Raw genomic sequence first — 26110 nt, forward strand, 5'->3', positions numbered from 1 at the left:
TGCCATTGTAAATGGAAAAGAATTCTTTCCACTTTTATTTTTTCTGGTTTAATCTTGGTGTAATAAAATATACTTCCATAAAAGTATTGCTAGTGGTTTCTGTTTTCTTGCATTTTTTAATAGACTTGTAGAATGTAGTTGTATTTTTATTTGGACCTTTGTTCAGATAGTGTTTCAAGTAGCATGACATCAAGGAAAGTTAATGTCCTTTAATTGATTGTAAGTATTTTATTGATGTAAAATTTTCTACATAGTAAGATATAGCACCTTGTCAGTTTTGTACTTTGATTTTAAGAGTTTAATGGGATAAATGATGGGATTTTTTTCCATTCTAATACAAGATAGTATTTTGGGACCTTTTGACAAATTAAGCTGGCATGAGAATATATGTACAAGAGCAGCATATTTCTATAATATGTAAATTTCTGGTACTTTTTCTGTTAGTCTTGCCAGAGTTCTGTAGTGAGAGAGACCTTTGTCTCAGGATTTTTCTTTGGTAAACTGAATTAAAATAGAAAAAAATTATAATCACTTTTCACGGCTATGGTTTTCATATTTGCTATATTCCAGAACAGTGGAGACTACCTAGTTGTGCATTTCAAATTTTGGATTTTAGACTTCTTCTGTTATAAAGATAGCAAAAGTATAGTTTTGCAGAAACTATTCAGTTTTGACTGAAAAGGAGTAAATAGCTAAAGTTAAGAAGTAACACTGTATTTTTCAGTTGAAACACTTCCACTGAAGAGTCTTGAAAAAAATGGGATTTGGTTCAATACAGTAGTGGTATTCTTCATTTCGTACACTAATAGCATATGGTAAAAGGCCACTCTTATACATACAGATGAATTATGTAACTTCATAAATATCTTCTGCTTCCAAAAGCATAGAATTCCACCTGTTTTCCAGAGTGAATCCATTCAAAACCATTGAGTTCCTGCAACAATACTTTCTGCAAAGAAGACAGAATTGTAAAGCACCAAGAATGCATGTTAGCATTCTGAGATTCTGTATTTAAAGCAGTTGTCACTGTAGACTGACAAATGTTTCTTAAACCAGTAAACAAAGCAATAAAATGGTTGTCATTCTATCTCACAAACATTTGTAAAGTTATGTATTTCTCCTTATGTTAGTCATTATTCCCATATAGATAAGTGTGGTGCTTTAACTGAATACTTTAAATCAAATGCTTTAAGTACTGCAGCAAAGTAATTGATTTCTTCTAAGCCTCACAGTGTATGTACAAGGTAGACTCAGTGATTTTGACCAGAGCCTGAAAGCTTGTGAATAATTAAATAAAAAAAAAAATACATTAAGCTATCCTTGATTTTTATCTTTTTTCTTACTGAAGTGGTGAAAAACGGTTTTTAGTTTTACTTTCTGTGTACAAACTGTGTTGCTTAGTAGGCATTATTCTGATTTAATATTTAGTTAATAACATCAATAATGGCAATAATACTTTAATATTTAGTTAATAACAGCAGTGTGCCCAGGTGGCCAAGAAGGCCAATAGGATTCTGGCTTGTATCAGAAATAGTGTGGCCAGCAGGACTAGGGAAGTGATCATCCCCCTCTACTCGGCACTGGTCAGGCCACAGCTCAAATACACTAGAAGTCCTGTGTGTTCCTTTTGTGAACCATTGTTTTTTCCATTATTTCTATTTTTTTTAATTTCCATTTTTTCCATGGCTGCATTTCTTTGAGTTCTGTGAAAGTCTGCTCTTAGAGGGGAAACTGAGATTCTTTTTCTCCATGTGCTGCCCTCCAAACCCTCCCTCAGAGCAACTGCAACATGGCCTCAATGGCTATCTGTTTTGCTCACCTATTTATTTTTTTATGCACTGGATCCTCAGTTCAGCTCTCTCTGTGGTGCATGGCTGTGGTACAGTAACAGGGGAGGTGAAGTTTGGCCCATAGAAAAAAATAATGTAACAACATCATTTACAATTCCTCTGAGTATTGCAACAGTTATCAGGTTTTTTTCTCCAATTTTCACGCATGTATTTTTGAAGGTCTGTGGAGCTTCTTGCCAAAAAAAAAAAACAAACCAAAAACCAAACTGGCTTTTTTTCTGAAGAAATAATGTTTCTAAATAGCTATAAAGAACACAAATATGCTGTATTTTTATTCTTTGAAAAGAATAATAAATTTCATCCTATGAAATTCTGATTGCAGCTTTCTGTTTATGCTAAATGTGAATGCACTAAGAAAGCCTGGTGATACTGTTAATAGAAGTGTGTGTCACAAATCCCTGCTTCATTCTGCAGGCACACCACTAGTGTTTCTGATACTTCCACTTTTGAATATCTAGCACAAAAGCATAGGAGTTGCGAAGGCCACTACCTGATTTCTGAGACACTCTTGGTATCCCTCTCAGTCTCCCCTCCAAATCCTTTAACATTGTGTGGTTATTTTTACTGGATGTTTTGTAGTTTTCTGAAAATGTTACATTTTTTTGTTCATTTTCAGGAATCTTATGTTTATCGCTTCATTTTCCTGAATTTTGGAAACAAAACACTTGGCTAAATAATGTTATTACTTATTTCATGAGTGGCTTTGGGACGCTGGGACTTAAGTTTTAGGACAGTGGCTTTGGTCCAGAAGTTGTTTCCTGAGCTGACAACTTAAACACATAAGTTGTCCTGGAGGTGATAGAGGTGTTTTAAGAAGTGGTTCCTGGATTTCTCTGCTGTGATGCATTTCTAGTACTGAACCAGATTTGGTGTAGGGTAGTGCTAATTTGGGGGGTGAGTGGGTGTCCATTGTTGCTTTTTACTGCTGTGTACAGAATGACCCTGGCATTTCCCAAGGTTTGGAAACAAATTTATTGTCATTAGGACTCTGGTTATCGTGGTTAGAACAGCCCTTATGTAAGTTTTGAAGAGCCATGCAATATAGAGAAAAGGAGGCTGAGGGGTGACCTCATTGCTCTCTACAGCTTCCTGAGGAGGGGAAGTGGAGAGGGAGGTGCTGATCTCTTCTCCCTGGGATCCAGTGCCAGGACGCATGGGAATGGCTCAAAGCTGCATCAGAGGAGGTTCAGACTTGACATTAGGAAACATTTCTTTACTGAGAGGGTGGTCAGACACTGGAACAGGCTTCCTAGAGAGGTGGTCGAAGCCCCAAGCCTATCAGTGTTTAAGAGGCATTTCGACAATGCCCGTAAGAATTTGCTTTAACTTTTGGTCAACCCTGAAGTGCTCAGGCAGTTGGACTAGATGATCATTGTAGGTTCCTTCCAACTGGAACTATTCTATTCTGTTTTATTTTATTAATAGCAACTAGTACATCTCTGCTTCTGTATTGCTTCCTTTTCTTCTGCTCTCAGGGAACATTATGTATCTATTCAGAAAGCTTTAAAGTGATTATTTCTTTCTTCTTTAGGCCCTTTAGTGATCAAAGTACAGAATTTATAATTTTTTTTAAAGATACTGCATACATTTAGGATAACTATCATTGACAAAGGAGTGTGGTCATGATAAAATTTTAGTAGGAAGGAAAGGAGTGTGGTCATGATAAAATTTTAGTAGGAAGGAAAGGGATGACCTGTATTACATTTGTGAAATAGTTTTAATATTTACACTTACATGTTTTCCTTTTAAAAAGGAAATTGTCAAGGAAGCATTAATGGAGGAGCAAAAACGAAGTGAAAAGGCAATCGAAGAAGCAGTGAAAAGGACAAGAGCGGAACTGATGGAATATATTAAAGAGCAGAAAAGGGTGAGTTACCAGTGGCTAATGGGTTTCACTTCATGCAGTGAGAAATTGGTGAAGTTTATTAATCCTGAAACCTGTCTTAAAATGCACAAGAAAACAGAATCAGGAGTTATGTCTTCATATTTCTCACTCATTTTTTCAAACAATTTGTTACTATGATATATTTCTTCATGTGTATTTATAGAATTTTAAGTTCATCACAAGCCAAAAAGCAGAAAATCAGAAATGAATACGTTGGTTGGAATTTACATTATTTCTTATTACATTAACTTAAAGATGGATCATAAATGCTGCCTGTCAAATTCAAATTGTGATCAGAGTTCAGTTCCTTGAAAGCATTTCAGTATCAATAACAGATCCTATTTTATGTTCACAAATGAACTTTATTGTGCAGTTTGCATGCACACAAAGGTATTAACTTTTCCTCTCAACCCATATTATATGACAGCGTGAAAATATATTGGTATTCTATTGAGCATGATTAGCCAGTGCACTGGTCTTGTTATGATGAAATGTTTTAATGTTCTGAAACTTAGCTTCAGGTATTCTGTTAATGCTATATGCTTGCAGTTTAATGCTTGTGTATAAACAGTAAAATGTAACTTAAAAGACAGTTTCATTCACTTTCAGTAGGAGCAGAAAAAATTAACACACTTCTCCCCTTTGAGACTCTTTATAAAAGTAAAAACAAAAAAATAATTTAAAAAAGCCTCTTTCATATGGTGGTAGCAGCCTGACATCAAATTCAGTTGTTTCAGTATTTTCAATAAACAAAATCACTAAGCTTGAATCTAACTGGTAATGTTGTCCTGAGAAAGAAGTAGAAAGAATGTGTTTGGCCTCTTCTATTCCTTGCTTTTATGGGCTGAATATATTATGGGAAATAGGATTTAAATTCAGAAGTTTCACTCTACTACTAGTTAAGATTAGTATTGGATGAGCTCTCTTCCATTATGTTGTGCCTGGAGGAGTTTACATTTGGCAGTATGGGTCTTATTGGCAAAGACATTTAAACAGACATCCAGGGAAAATACAATCCATAAGAATGTTTGCACTTGTTTATATCTGAAGTTGGTCATTTACAAAGGATAAGGTGTGGGGAAAGTGAAAATAGGTCTACTATTAAAATAACTTGTATCATAAATGAATTGGTCAATAGGACCACTAGTGCAGGTCATCTAGTCCATCTAATGCAGACTCCTCACTTGACAGCTAGATCACACCATTTTGATTGACAGTAATTTCCTGCAGGCACTTCAATAGCAACTCATCTGTCCTTAATCTCTTAAATTTCCATTTGCATCAGGAATGGAGACTTTCTTGCATTTTCCTTCCATGTACACACAGTTGGAGCTCATTGCCATTATTCCATTGTCTGACTACTGTTAGTCTGTCTTGTCATTGTGAAGTTTTCACTAATCAGTGAAACAATGAAAATATCATCCTCAAAAAAACAAAATCCTCTTTGGTTTATCTAGTAGGAACATCATTTCTATTCATTCCATAGAGCTCTTGAATGTCAAAGTATTTCAGTCAACTTTTTTCTCTTATTGATCAATTGACACATATTTCCATTCATTTTAAAAAAAAAAAAAAATCTTATGTAAGGACAGCTAGCTTTTTCTGGCATAGGATTTATAAAGTCTGTCTGTATTTAAGTTGAGAGTGGAAGATGTTTTTAACTCCAAATCATTTGGCCTGATAGCTTCTTTATGATTACATAAGAGGCAGAGTAAATGGACCTTGGTCAAAGCCCATGCACCTGTCAGAGTAATAAATATACTTTATGGACTATACTAAGAAGTAGCAGCTTATGGAAAGAATTCCTAAAAGGAACTCAGGGAAAATGCCTTGCTTTCCTGGCTGAGATTCAGTGATGGTTTGTTTTTTTTTTTTTTTCTTTTGAGTGTCAGGGGAAGTCCCAGTTATGCACTTGCAAAGGTAGTGTACACCGTATATATGTCATCATTGTTTTGAAAATAGGTTTGTAGAATCCTTCAACCCTGGGACATGGGCACAACAGCATTTGTACTTGGTTAGCAGTGGTTAAGTGCTTCAGGAAAAGACTCATAAACAGATTCTTATCCAGCTTATTTTGTAATAGTGCAAAGTACATTTCATCACTCATGGTAAATGCAGTATATACCAGTTTTCAAAGTAGCTTGTAACTTGTTTAGTCATTTATTCCATTAAAGCTTTCTTTTAGTAAAAGTATAATAGTTGTGATATCAATTTAAGAAAATCAGTTGCGTATTTGGCCAGTTATGTATTTGCTACAAATATTTTAAAATATTAATGAGCATTTACAGTTGTATTTGTACTTGGATTCTTAGAAGAATTTATGTAACAGTTTATAACAGTTGGATCTCGCAATCCCACAAGTTTTGCAATACATTATAAATGTAGGCCAGCATTATACTGTACTATATATAATAGTAAATATTTATGTTGAGTTAGAAAGAATTGATTGTGAATGAGTCTTTTTAAAAATAGATTGATCTGATACTTATTTTTAGAAATCATTTGTGTCAACATAACATATACAATGAAAGTAAACAGTAGAAATCTCCTGTTGCAGTTCCAAAACTGACTTCAGTTATATACTAGCTATGCTAGTGCTAAAATAGTGGTTACTTTTGAGAGGCAAGACACTATACAATTTAAGTGTTCAGAGACTTACCAACCACGAATCCAGCGGATCAGCAACCTATGTACAGTTTAACAGTCACTTTTTATATGGGACATATGCATGAGATTATTTGAATTAGTAAAAAGTTACTTAGCAAAAAGCAAGTAATCGATGTTTCTTTGTCCTTACACAGCACTTTTCAACCCTTTTCTTTCCTGATCAGTAATCTTTCAATGGGAATTCTTTACAGCTGAGAAAACGGAATGGCCTGCCTTTGATAAAATTCTTATCTAAATAATTTAATGTCATATGCATAAAACTTTTCCATACCTAGGGTGTTTATAGATCCACCATATCTCAAAGACTTTCACAGATAAATAACTCAAACTAAGCAGTTTTACACGTTTGACATTGTTACCCACAAATGAGTCACATTCCGTATCAGTGAAACAAAAGATGATTTATAGTCTCTTTGTTCATATTTTCTCATGCACAAACAAGCAAATTTCAATGCACTTTTTTTAAATACTAAAAATGAGAGGTTGGTAAGATTAACATTGAGAAGAAGAAATGGAAAATAATGCAACAATACCATCATGCTAAAATGCCCAACGTAAGACAAGAACAAACCTAACTTGCTCTGTATTCAAGCCAAACAAAGTCTCTAAAGCTAGTGGAGAATTTGTTGGCAATTCTTCACCTTTGATTAAAGGACACTGCAAGCTAAAACAGAAAAAATAAAACTGTGATGACAACATATATTTTCATGCAATAAATGAAAGATGGGCCATGCATTGTGGTTATGCCTTTTTCATACTTCAAATATAATCCCAAGTTTTTAAAGATATATAGCACTATATTGGCAACAGTTCAACTTATGTACTGCAATCTTAGGTTTATTTTCTCTGTTCTATATTAAATGAAGAATTTTATACTAGAGAAATGTTTTTTATGTTGCCACAGGTAACATCTTAAGATGTAAGAGTCTGGATATCTAAGATGTGAAGGAAATTTCAATCAGGAACTTGACTCTCTGTTATTTCATGATTATTTCATAACCACCACCATTCTGAAGCGTGCTTCAAAACTGAAATAGAATAAGACTGTCATATCTGTTCAAAGACGTCTTCCATAGCTATCAAACTTGTAGAGGTTTATATAAACATTCATAACACTTTGAAGAACTCTTCTGAGTCAAATTTGAATACACTTGCTACAATTATTAGCCAGACTTGCTTTCTCCAGCAAAGGTACATCCACATTATGTCCAGAAAATTGTCTTTATTAATTGCCTGAAGGTGTATTTGACCTTGTAATATTGATATGTCCTTGTTTGCATATAAGTATCAGGAAGGCAAAACAATGTTTTACCTTCCTGCTAGTGATGTGGGAAATGAGGGGAGAGAGGTGAAGTGTAGCACACAGGTAAAAAGGAGATAGGCACTGAAGTACAATTAAATGGCAAAGCACTACTTTCACTTTTGTCATAAAAATAAATGTTATTCTTGATTTGTATCCAGTGCATGGATACAGTGCAGTATTGTGTGCCACCTATATCCATGAGACATGGATGTAGAGGGAAGCAAAATCTTTCAGTTTGGTTAGAGTGAGTTGAGTAAAGAGTAAGGAAGCAGTTGTCCATGAGTATCCAAAGTCTATCCATTTTGATGTAAGCTCAAGATTCACTAGCTCATTTGTCAGTATTGTCTTTTGTTGCCTGATGTTCATAATCCTATAACCTCTGGCCCTGCATTGTGGTCTTTGGTCATCTGACTGCTCTGAAAACAGCCAATACTGTGACAGGCCCCAGCACATTAAGTGCCCCAAGATACAATAAATCACATAGGCCAGCCATTGAGGCTTACTATGCCTATGTTACTGATTGAACGGGGAAGCATTTACCAGCTTTTTGCATTAATTCTTTAAAAATTCTAGTGTTTGTTTTTATGCTGAATGTATGTGAAGGGGTTCCCCATTATTAGGTGGAAGAGCTCTGGGGTTTTTTTAAGGGTTAACAATATGGTTTTGCTAAAACATCACGTTGATGTGGTAGCATACATTTGCGTATGTAGGCTCTTAGGTGTATGTGTGTGTATACATTCATATTTGTATTTATTACGTGGACATCAGGGCAAGAGGTAGAGTCTAATGGCATGTAAACTATGGCCTAGTAGTGCACTTCCCAAACTATGATCCCTGGACTATGAGACAGAGGAATAGCAGTGCCCCACCACTGACTTGTAGAACTGTATTGGTTTTGTAATATTTTTGGTTGAAGACTTGATTAATGGGTACATGATACTCTGTTAGGAATATAAATACAGGCTAGGCCCATCCCTGCTCCAGTTTGTATGGACTTCATGTGGGGCTTTGGCCCATTCACTGAACACTCTTTGCTTCAGTTTGCTAGTGCTGAATTATGTGAATATAAACATCGCTTTGTCCCAAAGTGCAAGAACTTTCATGTTTGTTGTTTGCTCCTGTGTGCAATGTAGTTACAAGATTGACTGAAATTTTGGAGGTATGTTAAAAGTATTCCAAATATGTGAGTGGAAGAACAAGAGAAGTATGTTAACTTCCTGTGTAATGTTTGGACAACACCTTTGCCCTAGTCATTTGCTTATGCTCTGTCTCCTTTCACATCCAAGATGTGAAGAAAACGAGGTACAGCCTGCACAAGATGCACCAGTCCATGAAGAGTGGAAGATAGGAATTGTTATAAGATAGTAAAGGTGAATTTTCAGAATACATTGCTCTGAGAGAAGCCAAGCCAGCTGATTTACAGGAGTAATGATTAATTTCTGAACAGGAAATAAGCTTGAAAATAAATTGTAAAATAGCAGGAAAGTAGTATCTGAATAAAATAAAATCAGTATTGGAGTATGTTAATCTCCCCTGCTTCTTAATCTAATTTTGTAGTAATGAAGGCATTCCTAAAGGCCATGTTTTGGCCTTTTCTTTGTATTCACAATGTGGAACTACAGATTTTTCTTTTTACACAGTTGAGTTTAGTGCCTGCTGTTCTATGAAGACAATTCCCGAAAGATAGTTACATTTTATATGACTGGCTGCGATTTTTTTTTTAACTAATTTACAGTTAGAAAGCAAGAAAAGCAACTTAATAAAAACAATTTTTAAATAATTCCAAAAGTCTGAAAAGATTGAATTCAGTGAATTTTGGTCTATTCAGTATTTTCAAATTAAATAGTTGAGATCTTCAATGCCAACAACTAATAAGTGGGGATTTTTTTTTTTTTTATATATTTTAGCTAGGCAGTCATACAACATTTTGTGTTTCTAGCAAGTGAAATGGTGCGTGGATCCAACTGCATTCCAACAGTAAAGCATACTGGGAAGTAAATATTTCCGTATGAAGAATGGAATGGAATGGAATGGAATGGAATGGAATGGAATGGAATGGAATGGAGTAGAGTAGAATATTTCAGTTGGAAGGGACCTACAATGATCATCTAGTCCAACTGCCTCTACATTCCTTTACTAATTTCTGTGAGGCTTTATATACCATAACTGCATGTAGAATAAAGAAAAAGATGGGCATTCAGTATATTATTAATATTTATACTTAATTAGCCTCTGTGTATTTTTTGTTTTTCTTTCCTGTTGGTTGCATATACTAGTATCATTAAACTTTTCATGAGCCAAAGGTCTACTGTACAGTAGCTAGGCAAAAAACTCATGCTGTATTCCCCTGCAATAAATATGAAAGAAAAGGAAATTACCTGTTACCTTTTGGTCTAGTTGTCCAAATGGACTATCCAGTGGAAAATATCCTTGTAGACCTGATCCTGCAAAAATATGTTTGCGTACTTTATTTTATGCACTGTAATTGATCCAGTTCACTTCAGATGTCATGAACTGTAAAATTATTTCAGTATCAGGCAAAGAAAATCTAGAAGTGGTCTCACACTCAATTCACTGCTATATACTTAATGTTTCAATTGCTACTGTCAGTTCAAGTCTTAAACTACAAATGTAAACTTGTTGAGTTCAAGGAAACGACCAGTTATGGTTTTGTTTGCAGGTAAGTTACAATTATTGTTAAATGTATTAATTCTAAGGAGGGTGTATCACATTTTAAGACTGACAACTGAAATGCAAGCAGGCTTAATTTTTCTGGCAGTATTGTGTATTTAAAAAAACAAGCAAAATAAGACCAATTCAGTTGTTTCTCAAAATCAGAAAGTACCAAATAAGTCCAGTAAAAAAAAAATCTGTGATAAAACTATTGCCAGTATAAGTCTACTATTTTTTTTTTTTTATTATTATTTTTTACTACACATTCCTGATGAAGATTAGTAAACTTAAAATCTTGTAGGGGAGTGGAGGAACAGTAGGAAACATGAAATTTGATTTGAAGGTCAAATTCAAATCGTCTTTATTCTGACAGGTATAAAGTACAGTCTGACCTACTGCATCTCATGGGATTCAAAAGAGAACTTAAAGTTTCTGTCACAGTCTCTCATTAGTCTTTCATCAGTGAGAACTGAAGCAAGAATGCATAGCTTAGCCATACACCACAAAAATTGCCCCAGCAATTTAGTAATTATTGACTAAAATATGATATTTTACAACTCCAGGGTTTGTTTAAAAAATATCATACAGTGATGGTTGTGGGGGTTCTGTTCATTCTATGTCAGATTCTCTGATTTTGCACATTGGCTTCTGAAAACACTTTTATTTATAACTAGGTTTTCTGGAATAGCAACATTATAAGACTTTTGCTGTTACATATAATTCCTTTCCTAAGTGGTCATAGAAGTGTCATTTTGAAGCACGTAGAGTAATCTTTTTCCAATTTATGGCATAAGCTGTATGAGGAATCAGTCAGTTCATAAATTGGCCATTCAGATGGAGATACTGTAGGGGCCAGTATGATCCTTGGCAGCATGGGCCTTTTTTTTGCCTAATGTGTTTTCTAGGCTAGTCCTCTGGTCACAAGGTCAACCACTTCTCACTTCTGCTTCTTTACTGCTTTCTTCAGTAGAAGGTCATTGAGTCCTAGCAGTGCAGTTATTACTTTCCTAATAGTTGGTATTTCTGTCCATTGTATATATCTGCAAAAATATTAGGAGGCAAAATAAAACAGTAGTAATAGTTTTGTGTTAGTTTATCCTGTATCCATCTAGAGCAATTAAAATGTGGTCACAAAATTGAGAGGATTTTGCCCTTCTAAGTTTTGTTCTCTTCTGTAATGTGGCCTTAGTGTAATTGTTCATTATTTTTCCATATGGAATTGTTTGAAAATTCTTTCTGTAATCATCAATGAAGTGCTTTACAACCCTTTTTGCATAAGGAGCTATATACAGTACCCCTTTAAATAAACAGTAAAAGACCCATTTGATTTTAGTGTGAATACAAGTGCCTCAAAAATGTCAGCTTTATCCTGGAATGTAGAACTTTAATTGAATTTTCCTAGTTATTTTACAGGAATTCTTACTCTTGGAGTTATCCGTTTGGGGGTTTTTACTGTGGGGTCATTTGACATTTTAAATAATCTAATTACTTGGATTCTTTTTCTCTTTATGGTTACTTATTCATACTAGATTTTGTACAAGACATTTATGCACTGTTTTCTCTTTGTGCTTAATTTTTTTTCCTATTCCTGTGGCTGATTTTTTTAATGTCTACAGTACTGTTCATTTTGTGTTTTAAAATAATTATTTACAGTAGTGTCAAATAAATAATTGAACTGGGTTTTCTCTGAAACAGATGTTTGGCACTTGCAAAGATGCAAGTTAATATTTTCCATTAGTTTTAATTTTATTGGAATTTCTTGTTTAAAAAAAAAGTATCATCATATGGTTTTGTTTTCTGCATATTTCATGAAGAAGCAGTACACAAGAGCATGTCTTGGGTTTACCCCTTACTTTGTATTTGATCTAATCTTTTGTGCAGTTGAAACATTTAAGTAAAAGTTATACATTTTTTTACTTGCTTTGTGGACATGGTTGCATTATCCTTTGTCATGTTGATGGTCGTTGTTCTATCATATTGTAAAAGTATTCTTTACAAAAAACAAGGAAAAATACAAACATTCAGAAGTGTTTGTCTCTTAAGCTAGGTGCTGTATTATGTCTGTTGCAAGAGGTTCCGATGATCTTATTTTACTAGAAGCCTCAAAACTGCTGTCTTCTATCTTGGTCAATACAAAAGAGTCTACTGATCACACAGTTAATTTTGTTCGCATGCAAATGTGTGTTTGCATTCAAACACTACATCATACAATTAATTCATTAAATCCTGCAATTAACAATACTTAAAATACGACATTAAGGATTATAAAGTGGTCTAGTAAATACAGTTAGAAGATGTCACCTGCAAAACAAGCAAGAAGATATACTTCTTCCCATAATATGGAACTCCTTGCCACCAGATGTTGTAGATGCTAAAAGCCTGAATGATTCTTTTAAAAAAAAAAAAAAAAAGAAAAAAAAAAGACTAGACAAATTTATTGGAAGAAATTTCTGTCAATAGCTGTTAAATGCAAACATATTTTGCTCTGGCTAAGGTAGTAACCGAGTCGGTGCATGCTTCTCCTGTTATACTCTTTTTGACATACTTGCTGTTTGCCTTTGGTAAAGATAGATGCTGCGCTAGATCACATTGGTCTGACGTGTACTGACATGTTGCATACAGCCTATTCTTATGTTCTTGTTATGAAAACAAGTGAATAGAGAGTAAAGATAATTTACACAACTCATCTTTTTTTTTTTTTTTTTAATTAAAAAAACAAGGTGATGTCTGTAAGAAATGCCAAATCCACTGACTCTGTGCTACATCATGGTGAAGTACAAAAGGAGGCACTTGGTTGTTTTTCATTTCTTCAAGGGAGCAGTGTAGTAGCAGCAGCTACTGTATTTGTAGGACTTATCTGTGGCTCATGTATCTGTTGCCTCAATACTAAATATGGACATTTCTCATCTGACTTCTTATTTTGGTATATGTGCAATCAACTCTTCTGTGTCTACCAGAAAAGAAAAAAAAAGAAAGATTTGTGGAAAGTAGTAGGATGCTAAAAATTAAATTATGACTCAAGGTCTAATTCCAAATATTTCTGCTTTTAATTGTCTCAGGAAGCTGAGAACCGAGCTCTTAATAAATCCATTATGCTTTCATGTCATGAAGTAATACATACATGGACTTCAGTAAGACTATTTTTTAAATGAAATTATTAAATTAAAACCTGGTACTTAAAAGTAAAAACTACTTGTGATATGCATGCCTTCAGCACATCATCCCGGCCAGGAGAGTCAAATGTTACTTTAAAGCATTTCTGTAAACATTTTTAGGAATGAAAACAAATAACCATGTCAAAAGCTTATCAGTTTGACAGCCTGTTTTGGATATTGTATTTTCCTGGAGTACATTTTTTCATGAAACATACATCTTGTTAGGCAATGTAAATGAGATTTACTTTGAAATAGAAGATAACATATCTGACCAACTCTATGAACCTGTGTTTGAGAGGATTAACGTAAGTTTTCCTATGAATTCAATTATTTTACTCTCTGTTTACTCTATGTATTTTCAATGGAAGATACAGAGCCATAGCAAGATTAGATGAATAAATGCACTTGGTATTATTCCAAGTTGTCAGCCTTACTGCTGTCTTCTTTTTTTGGTCAGCAGCTGCAGTAGCAAGTAGAGCTTGCTCTAGTTGTCCCTCTTAGGTTCCCTGTTCATTCTACCCATCCTGTGGATCCCACAAGCTATATAGCTGTCATATGTGACACCTTTTTTTTTTTTTTTTGTGGAAGATAATGAGGATTTTTTTAGAGTAAAAAATACCTCCCAGGAATCATTTTCAAAATTACTTTCATTATAAGCTTAGTGCCACAACTGAAAAAGTACAGTTCCTTTCTGAGATGTGAAGGTTGCATGGAAGGCAGCCTTACTCAGGAAAATATACAGTGCTGCATTGAGCTTTCCTTAGAAAGAACAAGGAAAAAAAAAAAAAAAAGCAGTAAAATTCTTTTATATGACAGCAGGAGATGGTCTCAAGGAATATTTATGCTCCCAAACAGTATCTTCCCCCTGGAGAGAAGTCACTCAAAGAATCTGCTCTTCTGGGCTCCTAACTCAGGACATCAGATCATTTAAGTGTTACCAATTTCAGGTTGCTGTGTAACACTGACTTAAGCCAGTATATGTCTGTTTGTCAGAGAAGACATCTATACAGACTGGAGTGCCACCCAGAGAGTTCAGGCTGAGTTTTAGTTCCTCCTGATATCTACCACTCCCTGTTGCATGAGAAAGTTCAAGAATATCACCATCATACTTGCTTCCTACTCATTTTGTGTATGCCTGCCTCTCTACCAGTGGCTACCTCAAAGTAAAGTCTCACAACTTCCAAAATACCTGCCTCATCAGTGAAGATGTAGAGCTGGGAAAGGAAGAGTTTAACTGATACATTGTGCAGCAGTTAGCCACTCTTGACTCATGCTGAACTGAGGAAAGTAAGACAATTCGCCTTCCAGTCTCCTGTTGTTTCTTCACTCATGTTCAGTAAGTGAGAAGTAGGCAAACTGAGAGAAATAGCATAGTGTTTTGAGTTGTTTTTACAAATGCACTTCATTCTAGTCACCTTAGGGTTGCTTACAAGTAGATATGAAACTTTCAGACAGAAATGTGATTTTTTTCATGTTGACGTTGTCCTTGTAAACTGTCCAGAAACTGAGTCAGGCTGAAGTCAATAAAAGTAAAAAACAAAATATTTCCAGGTGTCTTATAAAAATTCTAATGATCAAAGCAGTTAATGGGTCACTACTGTACTTCAAACTAAAATCTGTTTCCAATTATTTGTTGTTAGAAAGGTCAGGAAATTCTTTGCTCTGTTTCATATTTTTTTCAAACTTGGACGGTGTTCAGACTTCTACATAATCTGCAAATGTCATTTGCCTTTTGTTAAAGACTAGGCATTGTTAACTCTTAAAATCACACAAATGTTAGGAAGTTTTGTGGAATGGAGGTCTACAAAAGTATTCTGTTGTCCAATTCCAGTATTGCTATTGTGACTGCTACAGATTGAAAGTTGTTTATAAATCTCATAGTTGAGTAATTTATGGCCTGTCCATTGCTATTGAGTGCTTCAAAAAATATTCATTCAATATGTTATAATTTGCATGTTTATAGCAGACAAAAATGCAGTGCTCAAATATTGTGCCTATTATTTATGTACTTTTTCATTTTTGTGACCATTAGCTGTGCAGAGAAAAAAAAGAATTCTTGTAGTTGGCATACATAGGAAAAAGTAAGCCACAACAGAGAAAGTTTTCTACCAAATAAATCTTGTGCTGAATAGGTTATTTAAAGAAATTTTCAAAATGACAAAGTTTTACTCATGAGATAAGTAGAGTAAGCATTTCTCATATTTGTAGTTCCTGAACTACTACCCACACAGCCAGCCAGCAAGGAAATGCTAATTTTTCCCATTTACATTGGCGTTCGTCTTCCTTCAGGAAAATGTACTACTTGTTTTCTGACAACAAAACTAATTATATTAAGCAGTCACATTTTGTCTGCTACATTGTACACAGCTCTCATTGACTTTAAAGGGCATATTTTGGTCTACAGGGGAAAGCTTACATGTTAGGACTTGAGTAATCATTTGAATGACAGACTTGTTTTTATGCAGCCCATGTTTCTCTGAAAGACACAGACACTTGTCACAAATGCTGATTTAAGGGACAGAAGCTGGGAGCAAAGATATAACCATTGTAATGAAATTCACTGTACTACTGTGTGTTCCCATATGATTTGTGCAGCTGTGCCTTGTAACCTTTAAAGAAAGCATAACTAAACATTGTGTTTCTCTGACTAATATTTACCAAAATAAAGTGCACACTTCAGAATTGCGAATATCCAAATGAGATATTTTTTGGGGTTTAGTATTTCATAGATCATTTTTTCCGATATTATGGAAACTAAGGACCTATTTCAACAACAGTATTTTATTTGTATTTAGGAATCACTGGCAGGCCGGTATAAGCCACATCTGTCTTACTGTAAAGTGAAGAAAAAGCTGGCAAGTTTCTCTTCTGGCTTTGTATAGACAAATTATTCCTTTAGTTTGGTAATAATACAATTACTTTTGGAAACTAGAATTCCAGGCCCATTTCCTGCTTCCCTGACCAGGTGCTTTCTGTACGGATTTGTCCAGCCAGCGGGATGCGTGGGAGGTTACTTCTATGGGGGCTTGGTATGTGCTAGGAGAGTCAGCTTAGCTATTTACCATGTAACTAGAAGAACTGGAAATATTTTTGCTCTTTTCTGAAAAAGACTTGGAATATTTGGAAAATACTGGAGTTTACCCTAATAACACACATTTATAGAGGGTCAGCTCATCTTGGGCTGTACCTTAAAGTGCAAGTCATACATTTGCCAAGTTTCAGTGGGATTATTCTGGAAAGAAACAAGTATTTACCATTTGGAGAGGGAATTGTGCATTTCATTCTGTGCACAGTTGAACTGTAGTCACAATGCTTTTTAAGGGAAGAAAAATAGTGATCAAGTTATACCCAAGACGGCAGGAAATATCTATGAGTAAGTCAGATTAACACCCCTAATTTCCTCCATGGCCATTCTTGTGTATCAAGGTCATTTTTAATAATGCACTAGATTTGTGGAGTGTATTTTGTATGTTTATTTTGTCTGAAGAAAACAACTAGACCTTTGTTTTGGCCTTTTGAATAGTGTTCTATCTGGTACACTGTTATTTGGGTTTGGTTATGGTACAAAATCCCATTTCACTTTTTTTGAAGTTCCATGTGTTACATTTCATAATTACATGTACTCATACGGATTTGATTTATCATGAATGAACTTGTAGAAGTTTTGGGGGTTTTTTTACCCTTAATTTTGTAGATCAGCTACAAAACCTATAAAATCTATCTTGAAAGTAGCTTTACCAATATAGATTGTGGAAGATGATCTATGTTACAATTGCTATAACCTTTGTTATCTGTGTCGATTTTTTTCCTAATATGTGAAGTATTTTCTTTGCAGCATTCACAGAGAATATCTTTATCATATTCTTTCAAATCAGAAATACATGGGTGGCTGGATATTCTGCAGAGCTATCTGCATTCTCAACTCCCATCACCTGGCTATTATTTGAGTCATATGCTTATAAAAGAGAGGGTAGAAGTAGTTCATGTTCAATACCTGTTGTTTGCTGGCACCACAGATAATTGGTTTTGTTGCTTGTAGATCAGAAAAAAATAAAAAGACCTGGAGTTCTAGAGGAGTCTAGTATTGAGAAGTATCTAATATTTTCAGAACAAAAGTATTATATTAAAACAAAAAATCTAAACCCAAGGTTCAATTACATGTTTTTATTAATGATTCTCCATGTGTACTGTCAACATCATGTAACTATTCTAAAATCTGAGCAAGGTTATTATAGACAGGTGATTCTATTAATACTGTGTCTGGAACTACAAGTCTTATTTTTACTGCTTAACACACAGAATTTCCCCAATAAATAAAATTGTCTAACTGCAGAAAGGAGAGTGAACAAGAAGGAAGAGGATTTCTTTACAAAAGCAATAAAGGAAATAGGCTAACTAAGACCAATAAAAATCATAGAAATGGACGAGGACAAGCATTCCATGCAGAAAAGTTATGTATTTAGTGTTACAGACCAAGATTTCCAGTTGATATTTCAGTTTCTGGCTTCAGAAGCGGAAACATTTAACTTTGTTAAATGTTCAGTTAACAAAACAAAATCAGGCCTTTTTTTAAGCATGATGTTGGTTGGTATACTGAATCATCAGTCAGTTCAGAAAAGCATGGTCTATTAAGGGTAGTGATGTGCTAGAGAACATATAAAGTCTCTAAAGTCACATATGAAGGGCTGGGCATTGTCATGGTTATGTCAAACATGATCTTTTTTTAGGTTTATGCCTTTGACTTCTGTTGCAAAAAGTAACTTACTCTGTGGGCTGGGGTTACTGTATCTGGCTTTTAATTAAAAATTGTGAACTTGTCCAAGAACGAAGGCAGTGAATGTTTTTTGTACTTTTATTATATAAAATTTGCATATCTTTGGGGTTGTTTTTTATTGTGAAACAAGTTATTACAAGTATTTTCAATTCTGATTTAGCATTTTTAGCTTTTAGATTCAGGACCTCAGAATTAACCAATGTTAATTCACTTTTATTAGTAAAGTAAAATAATAGAAACGGAAAAAGGTAATGAAAAGACTTAAAACTGAAAAGAAGTACTGCTTTTTCTCCTGATACTAAAAAAATGATACCTTACATAAAAATCATTCTCAAAATAATCTTTAGAGACATTAAGTATAAATGCCCACTCATTCTTCATTTGTAAATTAGATTTTCAGATTTGCTTACCTCCTATCTTAGCTTATACTTCCTGAGGAAGAGTTGGGTGTTCCTTATCACCACATTTTACTAATACTGGCGCAGGCCAGAGTTTGTTAGGGAATCTTCTAAGGGCTAAGCTGTGTTTTGAAATAACATCCATCAGTTAAAAAAAAATTAATTTGAGATAGTGATAATGGCAACATTTTTTGACAAGACATCTCAAACTTTTTCAGAGAGATAGTTTTGGAAGATATGGAGAAAGATGCCTCTGTCTACAAGGTTCATCATTCTTTAATATTTTAAGAAAAGATTTTGTGATGAAAACTAATATCTTGCATTCAATTATTCAAGGTAAAGACTATAAGAGAATGCTTGAAGTTCAGGGGAAACATTCACGTTAATTAGATTTATCCACCCTGTTGAGGAGAGGCAGCAAATTCCTTTAGGTTATTCAAATTGTCTGAGGAACTGCCTGTAATTCACTGCTAAAAGCTGGCCATATGAGAAGATATGTGTACTTCTACATAGTTGCTCTGTTATTCATCCATCAAAATTATCACAGAAAATGGTCAATGAAGTTTTTCTTAAACAAATCAGACTAAAAGTTCTCCCTTTACACATTTTAGTGCTGCAGTTGAAATAATATTTTAGTTTTTACAACATTGGCAAAAATGCCTTAGTTAGCATATAGGTCATAGAGTCTTCATAAGGACTTTATAACCCTTTTTATCTTAACAATTAGATCAAATTAATGGGGAAAATCATCACAGTAGAAGAGAAATAAGATGTCTGTCTGCTAACTGAAACTGGCTGTGATTGTAAAAAGTCATTTGAAAACAATATTATTACCAGAAAATACCTCCAAACATCACTTCAATAGAAAATAACAATGGCTTATTGGCCCCTCTTATCAGACAGATAAAAGTCCATGTTTTTTTCTCGCTACTTCTGTTAATGATTTTCAATTTTCTACTTTCGAATGTGACATTAACTCTTTAGAAAAATCTATATGTGTAATTGTTGTTTCTGCCACTGAGGAAATGTCACAAGGCTGGAACCATTTTCATCTTACCTATACATCAGTGTTCAAGCTTATTACTGCCTCAGTACTGGGGCCGGTCCTGTTCAACATCTTCATTGATGATCTGGATGAGGGGATCGAGTGCACCCTCAGTAAGTTTGCAGATGGCACTAAGTTGGCCGGGAGTGTCGATCTGCTGGAGGGTAGGAAGGCACTACAGAGGGACCTGGACAGGCTGGACCGATGGGCTGGGGCCAACTGCATGAGATTCAACAAGGCTATGTGCCGAGTCCTGCACTTGGGTCACAACAACCCCAGGCAACATTACAGGCTGGGGGAGGAGTGGCTGGAGAGCTGTCTGGCGGAAAAGGACCTGAGGGTGCTGGTTGACAGCTGGCTGAACATGAGCCAGCAGTGTGCTCAGGTGGCCAAGAAGGCCAATGGCATCCTGGCTTGTATCAGGAATAGTGTGGCCAGCAGGACCAGGGAGGTGATCGTGCCCCTGTACTCGGCACTGGTGAGGCCGCACCTCGAGTACTGTGTTCAGTTTTGGGCCCCTCACTACAAGAAGGACATCGAGGTGCTGGAGCGTGTCCAGAGAAGGGCAACGAAGGGAGCTGGGGTTGTTTAGCCTGGAGAAGAGGAGGCTGAGGGGAGACCTTATTGCTCCCTACAACTACCTGAAAGGAGGCTGTAGCGAGGTGGGTGTTGGTCTCTTCTCCCTAGTAATGAGTGATAGGACGAGAGGAAATGGCCTCAAGCTGCACTAGGGGAGATTTAGGTTGGATATTAGGAAAAACTTCTTCACCGAAAGGGTGGTCAAGCACTGGAACAGGCTGCCCAGGGAAGTGGTTGAGTCCCCATCCCTGGAGGTATTTAAAGAACAGATAGATACGGTGCTCAAGGACATGGTATAGTGATGGACTCGGCAGTGATAGGTTGATGGTTGGACTCGATGATCTTAAGGGTCTTTTCCAGCCCTAATGATTCTATGATTCTATGATTCTATGATTATCGTAATTGTGGCACATTGCAATTAAAGCAATTTTTGTAGCATTTAGGCTTTCTGTCCAACTAAGAGTTGACATAGAGTTCAGCTATTGCTTATCTATATTTTGTCTTTCCTGGAAATATTACATAAGTTGCCTTCTAGACATTTATTATAGAGGTAACATCTCTCAGCTTTATTTAGCTGAGAATTCCTTGACCTTATCTCATTGACTGCGCTTTTGCTTTCCTCTCTGTGCTTCTATACATGCATGATGTATCTACTTTTGTGATACATGTATTGGCAGTAACCATTGCAACTCAGCAAAATCTCCTCTTGAAACGTGAATCCTAATGTAACTTTAAATCCATAGTAATTACACTATAAGAGCTCAGTTTCTTGGGGTGATAATCATGTTTTGATTAGAAGTTAATTCTTTTGCTTTATTTATATTGCCTAAACTTCTCAACTGTGCTCATCTACTCATCTAGTCTTTTTTTTTTTCTTTTCTTTTTTTCCTCTTAAGTAAACTTGCAAAATTATTCACTATTTCTAATAAAGCATATATTTATACAACTGACTGGCATGATGATGAGTGGAAGTAAAAGAAGAAAGCCTTTACTTGCCTTTCAGAAATGTACTGCATGTGAATGTGAAATGATGTGCTTTGAAAGGCTTCTAAAATACCTACTAATGTCTTGGATTGAACAGAAAATAACTGTTACCATAAACTACTACAATTACTTCAGTAACTAAACTGTACATGTATAATCTGCAGGTTTTTAAAATATATAGTTGACTTTATGGTTCTCAGAAGAGTGCTGATGTGCTTGCATGGTTAAAAAGTGCTTGCTGCCAACCCTTTTCAGCTGTAGCTTAGAACAGTATTAAGGATACAAATAAAAGTGTGGGGTTTCTACACAGTGATGTAGGCTAGGCCATGAATTGGCACCTACTTGGTCACACTTTGTCATTCATATTGCAGAGCTGATTTTAATGATTACTTTTCAAAATAAAGACAAAAAAAAAAAGCTTGGAATTCACTCAGTATATTGAGTAGAAGTCTAGAATATATCATAATCTTGTATTCTTCAAGTGATCACTGTGCATTAGCAGTGGAACATTTCCTAATGCATCCTGTTAGACGTCCTGGGGCACCTTGGTAAATCAGTAAGTTCACATTCTTCAAATTTTCCATTTCTCCAGTGGCAGGTAAGCTATCTATAATCACTGCTTTGAGTCACATTTACAGTCTACTCTTTGAGTCAGATTAATTTGCAACCCAGATTCCCATCTGGGAGAAGTGTATTAGAGCAGTGGTTATATAAGATGCTCCATACATCCCACGTAGATCCAAACTGCAATTTTTCCCATATAGGAGGTAGTACATATGCGTTATGTGGCATTACAGAAGCTGAGGGTAGGATAGGCAGGGCTGACCATGCCCTTCTTGGGCAAGAGATCCCAATTCCTTACCTGGGACAGAGGATATATCGTACATTTTATCTGGTACTCTCGATCCATCTATATTGTGAGATTACAGAAGGCTACTGCTAGATTGTCAGAAGAGAGAGAGAGGAAAAAACTAATAGCTGGACCAGAACACCTTCACCTTGACTGCAGTGTGTTTAGGAAAAGGTGGGAAAAAGAGAGAGAACTTAAACAGATGTTGGTATGAAATGTTTCAGTAGCAGAGTTGTGATATTAGTATCTCTTATCACTGTGAATAGGAAGGACCCTTCTTGAAAAACTTGTGTTACAGATCAGTGACTTTCATTTACTGATCCATTTGTGTTAAGTCATGTGCAAAATCATGCATCAAAAACAGAGAATTTATTTTTGAACTCCTGTAGGTAAAACTTATCCCCTTCAGTGTTAGCCAGTTATTATCAGAACTTTGATATGTGTTATTGTTTTGCAAGTGTGCTTGATTTCAAGCATCAAACACAGCTTTCTTCTGAAGGTTTATTATTTGAAGGCAAGTGCAAGTGGGAGAGGTTATGAAAATCAGTTTCTTTTAAGTTATTAATCTCAAATGAATGATTTTTTTTTTAATACTTGCTATATTTTAATATGACTTAGAACAAAATAGGGTGTCATTACCATTCTTGTTCCTGAATGTTTGGCTTGGCATTTGATGCAAGGCCTCAATTGCAGGCTGAAGTGCCAGCAGCCGAAGCTGAAAACAAGACTGCGGTGGGCAAACTCAAGATTTAATTTCAGAAAGAGTGTTTATATTTTCCCTAGGGCCACATTAATGAGAGTCCAAACCCTAAATGTTACCACCAACACATTTTAACAGACCAGTTTCCCAGTTTTTAAAGTGTGGTGTCACCTTGAGTATTTTTCTTTTAATTTTTTTCTCCTTCTTCTGATTTTAAAAGAAAAGCAATAAAGCTGTATCATTTTTGGCTGAATTCAATGTCATGTTCGGGGAATGCAAAGTTCTGTGTAATGCAACAAAGTCTCATTTAAAAACATTTAATCCTATTTACTGTTTCTGTATCAACTATTTTAATAATTCAACTTTGAGCTACTAATGCAAAACTTCATGTTACTACAAAACACACCACCATCTGGTATGTACATATGTGTTATAGGGGTCCACACATTGATGTCCTGAATCAGCCTGATGTCAGAACATCGGTGCCATGTCTAGGATGAACTTGTGACCAACAGGTCAGTGCCAAGAGAGACAGTAGTGATGGGGTCACTGAGAGTTCCTTAGCTCAGTTTCCTGCTCCTTCAGCTGGGCCTGTTTTGTGGCTTTAATAGGATTAAAGAAACATTTACATTGAGGCTTTAGGAGCATTTTCACACTGCTCCTTTACCCAACTCAAAGAGCAGTATAAATCCAAAGGATTAAATAAAGGATTTATGTAAAGTTGTAGTGTAAGATGAGTTGATGCACCTGGCTCTCCTTTTTCTCCTCTGTGAATAAGGCATACTGAAGCAGTGTACTGCATGTGATACAGAAGCGAGCTTGGCATTTTGTCCTGAACTTTTAAATCTCTATAAGCTTTGAAATTATTGTTTCTAGATATTAAAATGAAATGGTAGTTTCTGATGGAGGAATATAGTATGTCATTCTATAGATCCTATTAGACATTTTTCTTCAGAGGGTCTTATGGCATTTTTCTGCCACTTTTCAATGCTGAAACATCATGCATTTAAGAGAACTTTTAATTTCCTGGAAATTATAGTACCCTGTCTTTAAAAATGGAAAGGGGAAAAAATACAATTCTCTGCCACTTACTTAGGTTCATTAAAATCCAAAGGAAATTGTTAAATAACCAAAATTATAATTTTCAAACTCCTTGAGTAATCATTTATGCTGATGAAAGCAATTTAGTTGAAACTATATACATATCCTATTGTATGTTTTTTGCAATTACTTTAGAGTAAAATTGCCAGAACTTGAAATTCTTTACTTAAGTTAAAACTGTTTCATGTATCCTTTTGTGCCTCACTGTATAAATTTACAAAGACCAAGATTATGCCTGTACTCTTTAGTCAGGCGAGATTCCAGTTAAAACTGAAATGGTGTTATTGCTGAGAAAATATTGTGCTATCAAAGCCAAAAGGGGAAAAAATAACAGGATGAATTATAACGTTCAACAGTGAGATGACTGGTTACTATTATTTCAAAACTACTCTTGTGATTTAGATGTATTGTGTTTTTAATCCAATGTGCATCATTATAATTACTGTAAGAGGAATATCAACTTTGGATTTGGTCTGCAATCACATAATCATTCAACTTACTCTGTGGATATAGACTGTTCACATTAATAAAAATTTGCAGTGTACACTGTACTAATGTCACCCAGATATATCCGTCAGGGGATCGTGATGGTGTTTTTCACCTCGTTAGGTGATTAAGCAACACTTGAGATCCAGGGAAATGCAACATCTGTCATCCAGCGTCCCTCTATTCTGCAAGTATTTGATGAGGAAACAGAAGAGACTTCGGTATTTCTTTCTGTTGTCCATTAGGAAGGCTGTGTGTGACAGGAGGAAGTGATGCATCCTTACACACCTCCTGTCCTCTGTAACTGAGGGTCTCCTGTATTATGCCTGATTCACCCTTCAGTGTTATAACTGAACAGTATTTTATATTGTACTTCTGAAAATCTGAGAATTATAACCAGATCATTTGTTTTGAGATTGGTTATTTTGCATTCTGTACAACTTTCTCAAAATCTGTTTTGAGATTAAGTAGAGAAAAAATTCAAAGTTCTTAATTAGATGTGTGGAATTACTCATTTTTAATGCAATTTGTGACTCTTGTCCATAGGCATTTTTATGAGAGCTTTAAATCGACTAAAAGAAGCTAATAAAAAAACAGAAAAAACTATGGATCCTTGTATATGAATGAACATGAATACCCTTATTTTACCATCCTAGTGAGAAAGTTAGACAGGTCAGCTGTATTTTGGAAGTTAGACATTTAATATTCTATTAGACTGCATAAGTGAATGCTTTGAGGCAGAGGACTTGGTGAAGATTTCATCTTATTAAAATTAGAATTTATTCTAATTAAATTATTAAATTATTGATAATTATTAATATTAAAATATTAATTATAATTAATTATTTATTATTAATTATTAAAATAAAACTTTTATACATTTGCTGTATTTTCTTTCAAATTTATCTATATGCTTGTAACCAAATTTGTATTCCAATGGTTTGTATTTCACTGACATTTCTTAATTCAGAATTTTTTAGTATATATAATTAGGTATTTTGGTAACACAGCAGCAGTTATAAATTTTCCTTTTTAAGTTAGTGTAATCCACATTACTTTGTACTTGATGCAAAGTTTAATCAGTTCAATACGATCAACTTAGATTAATTAAAGCTAAGCAAATAATCTGTAACTTTATTCTCTCAGTCATAGGCCAACTTCTTGGCTTTTTATAAGTCCCTGTTGTACCATTCTCTTGGCACCAAGGGGATCCCGAAGAGTCTTAGAAAGTTAATGATGGACATGCTTAGCAAAGGCATTTTGGCATTCACCTGCAACGTTGTCAGATTGCAAGAGAGAAGAGGCAATTTTTCCACTCTGATAGACGTTACTGTGGGTTCTCAGTGCAAAGATCAGAAGCTGGGTCAAGGTCTCTTCCGTCCCTAGATTTCTGTGATACCATTTTAATTACATTAGAGTTGAGCCCCAAAGAGACAAGGACAGAATACAGAAGGCCCTTTTTTCCATTGTGTGTCCATGACATGCAAGGACACTGTTGGGGTCTCCAGATTTGTGTTGTGATGATCCAGAACTCACATGCATCTTAATTTAAAAAAAAAAAAAAAAAAAAAAAAAAAAAAAGTTGTGGTCTTTAGAATTTTTCTGTCCATCTGCCAGGACAGGATAAGACCAGAGTAATTGCAGGGCCACCACAAAGTCC

At 35.1% G+C, this 26110-nt stretch overlaps 1 protein-coding gene across 14 annotated transcripts in view; it reads left to right on the forward strand.

The window, feature by feature from the left end:
- Positions 1–26110, forward strand: part of CCDC91 (coiled-coil domain containing 91) — a 163654-nt gene that overhangs the window by 124457 nt on the left and 13087 nt on the right. For 13 of the 14 annotated variants that reach the window (XM_087767389.1, XM_087767388.1, XM_087767394.1 and 10 more), the window contains one exon: positions 3604–3717. The exons of the other annotated variant lie outside the window; for it this stretch is intronic. In XM_087767389.1, the coding sequence (XP_087623515.1) occupies positions 3604–3717 (114 nt within the window). The remainder of the gene's footprint in view (positions 1–3603; positions 3718–26110) is intronic. 14 annotated transcript variants of the gene reach the window in all.

Source organism: Nipponia nippon, unplaced genomic scaffold (genome assembly GCF_047370975.1).
Source record: "Nipponia nippon isolate SJK-2023a ecotype South Korea unplaced genomic scaffold, ASM4737097v1 scaffold_3, whole genome shotgun sequence".
In the NCBI taxonomy this organism is placed as follows: Eukaryota; Metazoa; Chordata; class Aves; order Pelecaniformes; family Threskiornithidae; genus Nipponia; species Nipponia nippon.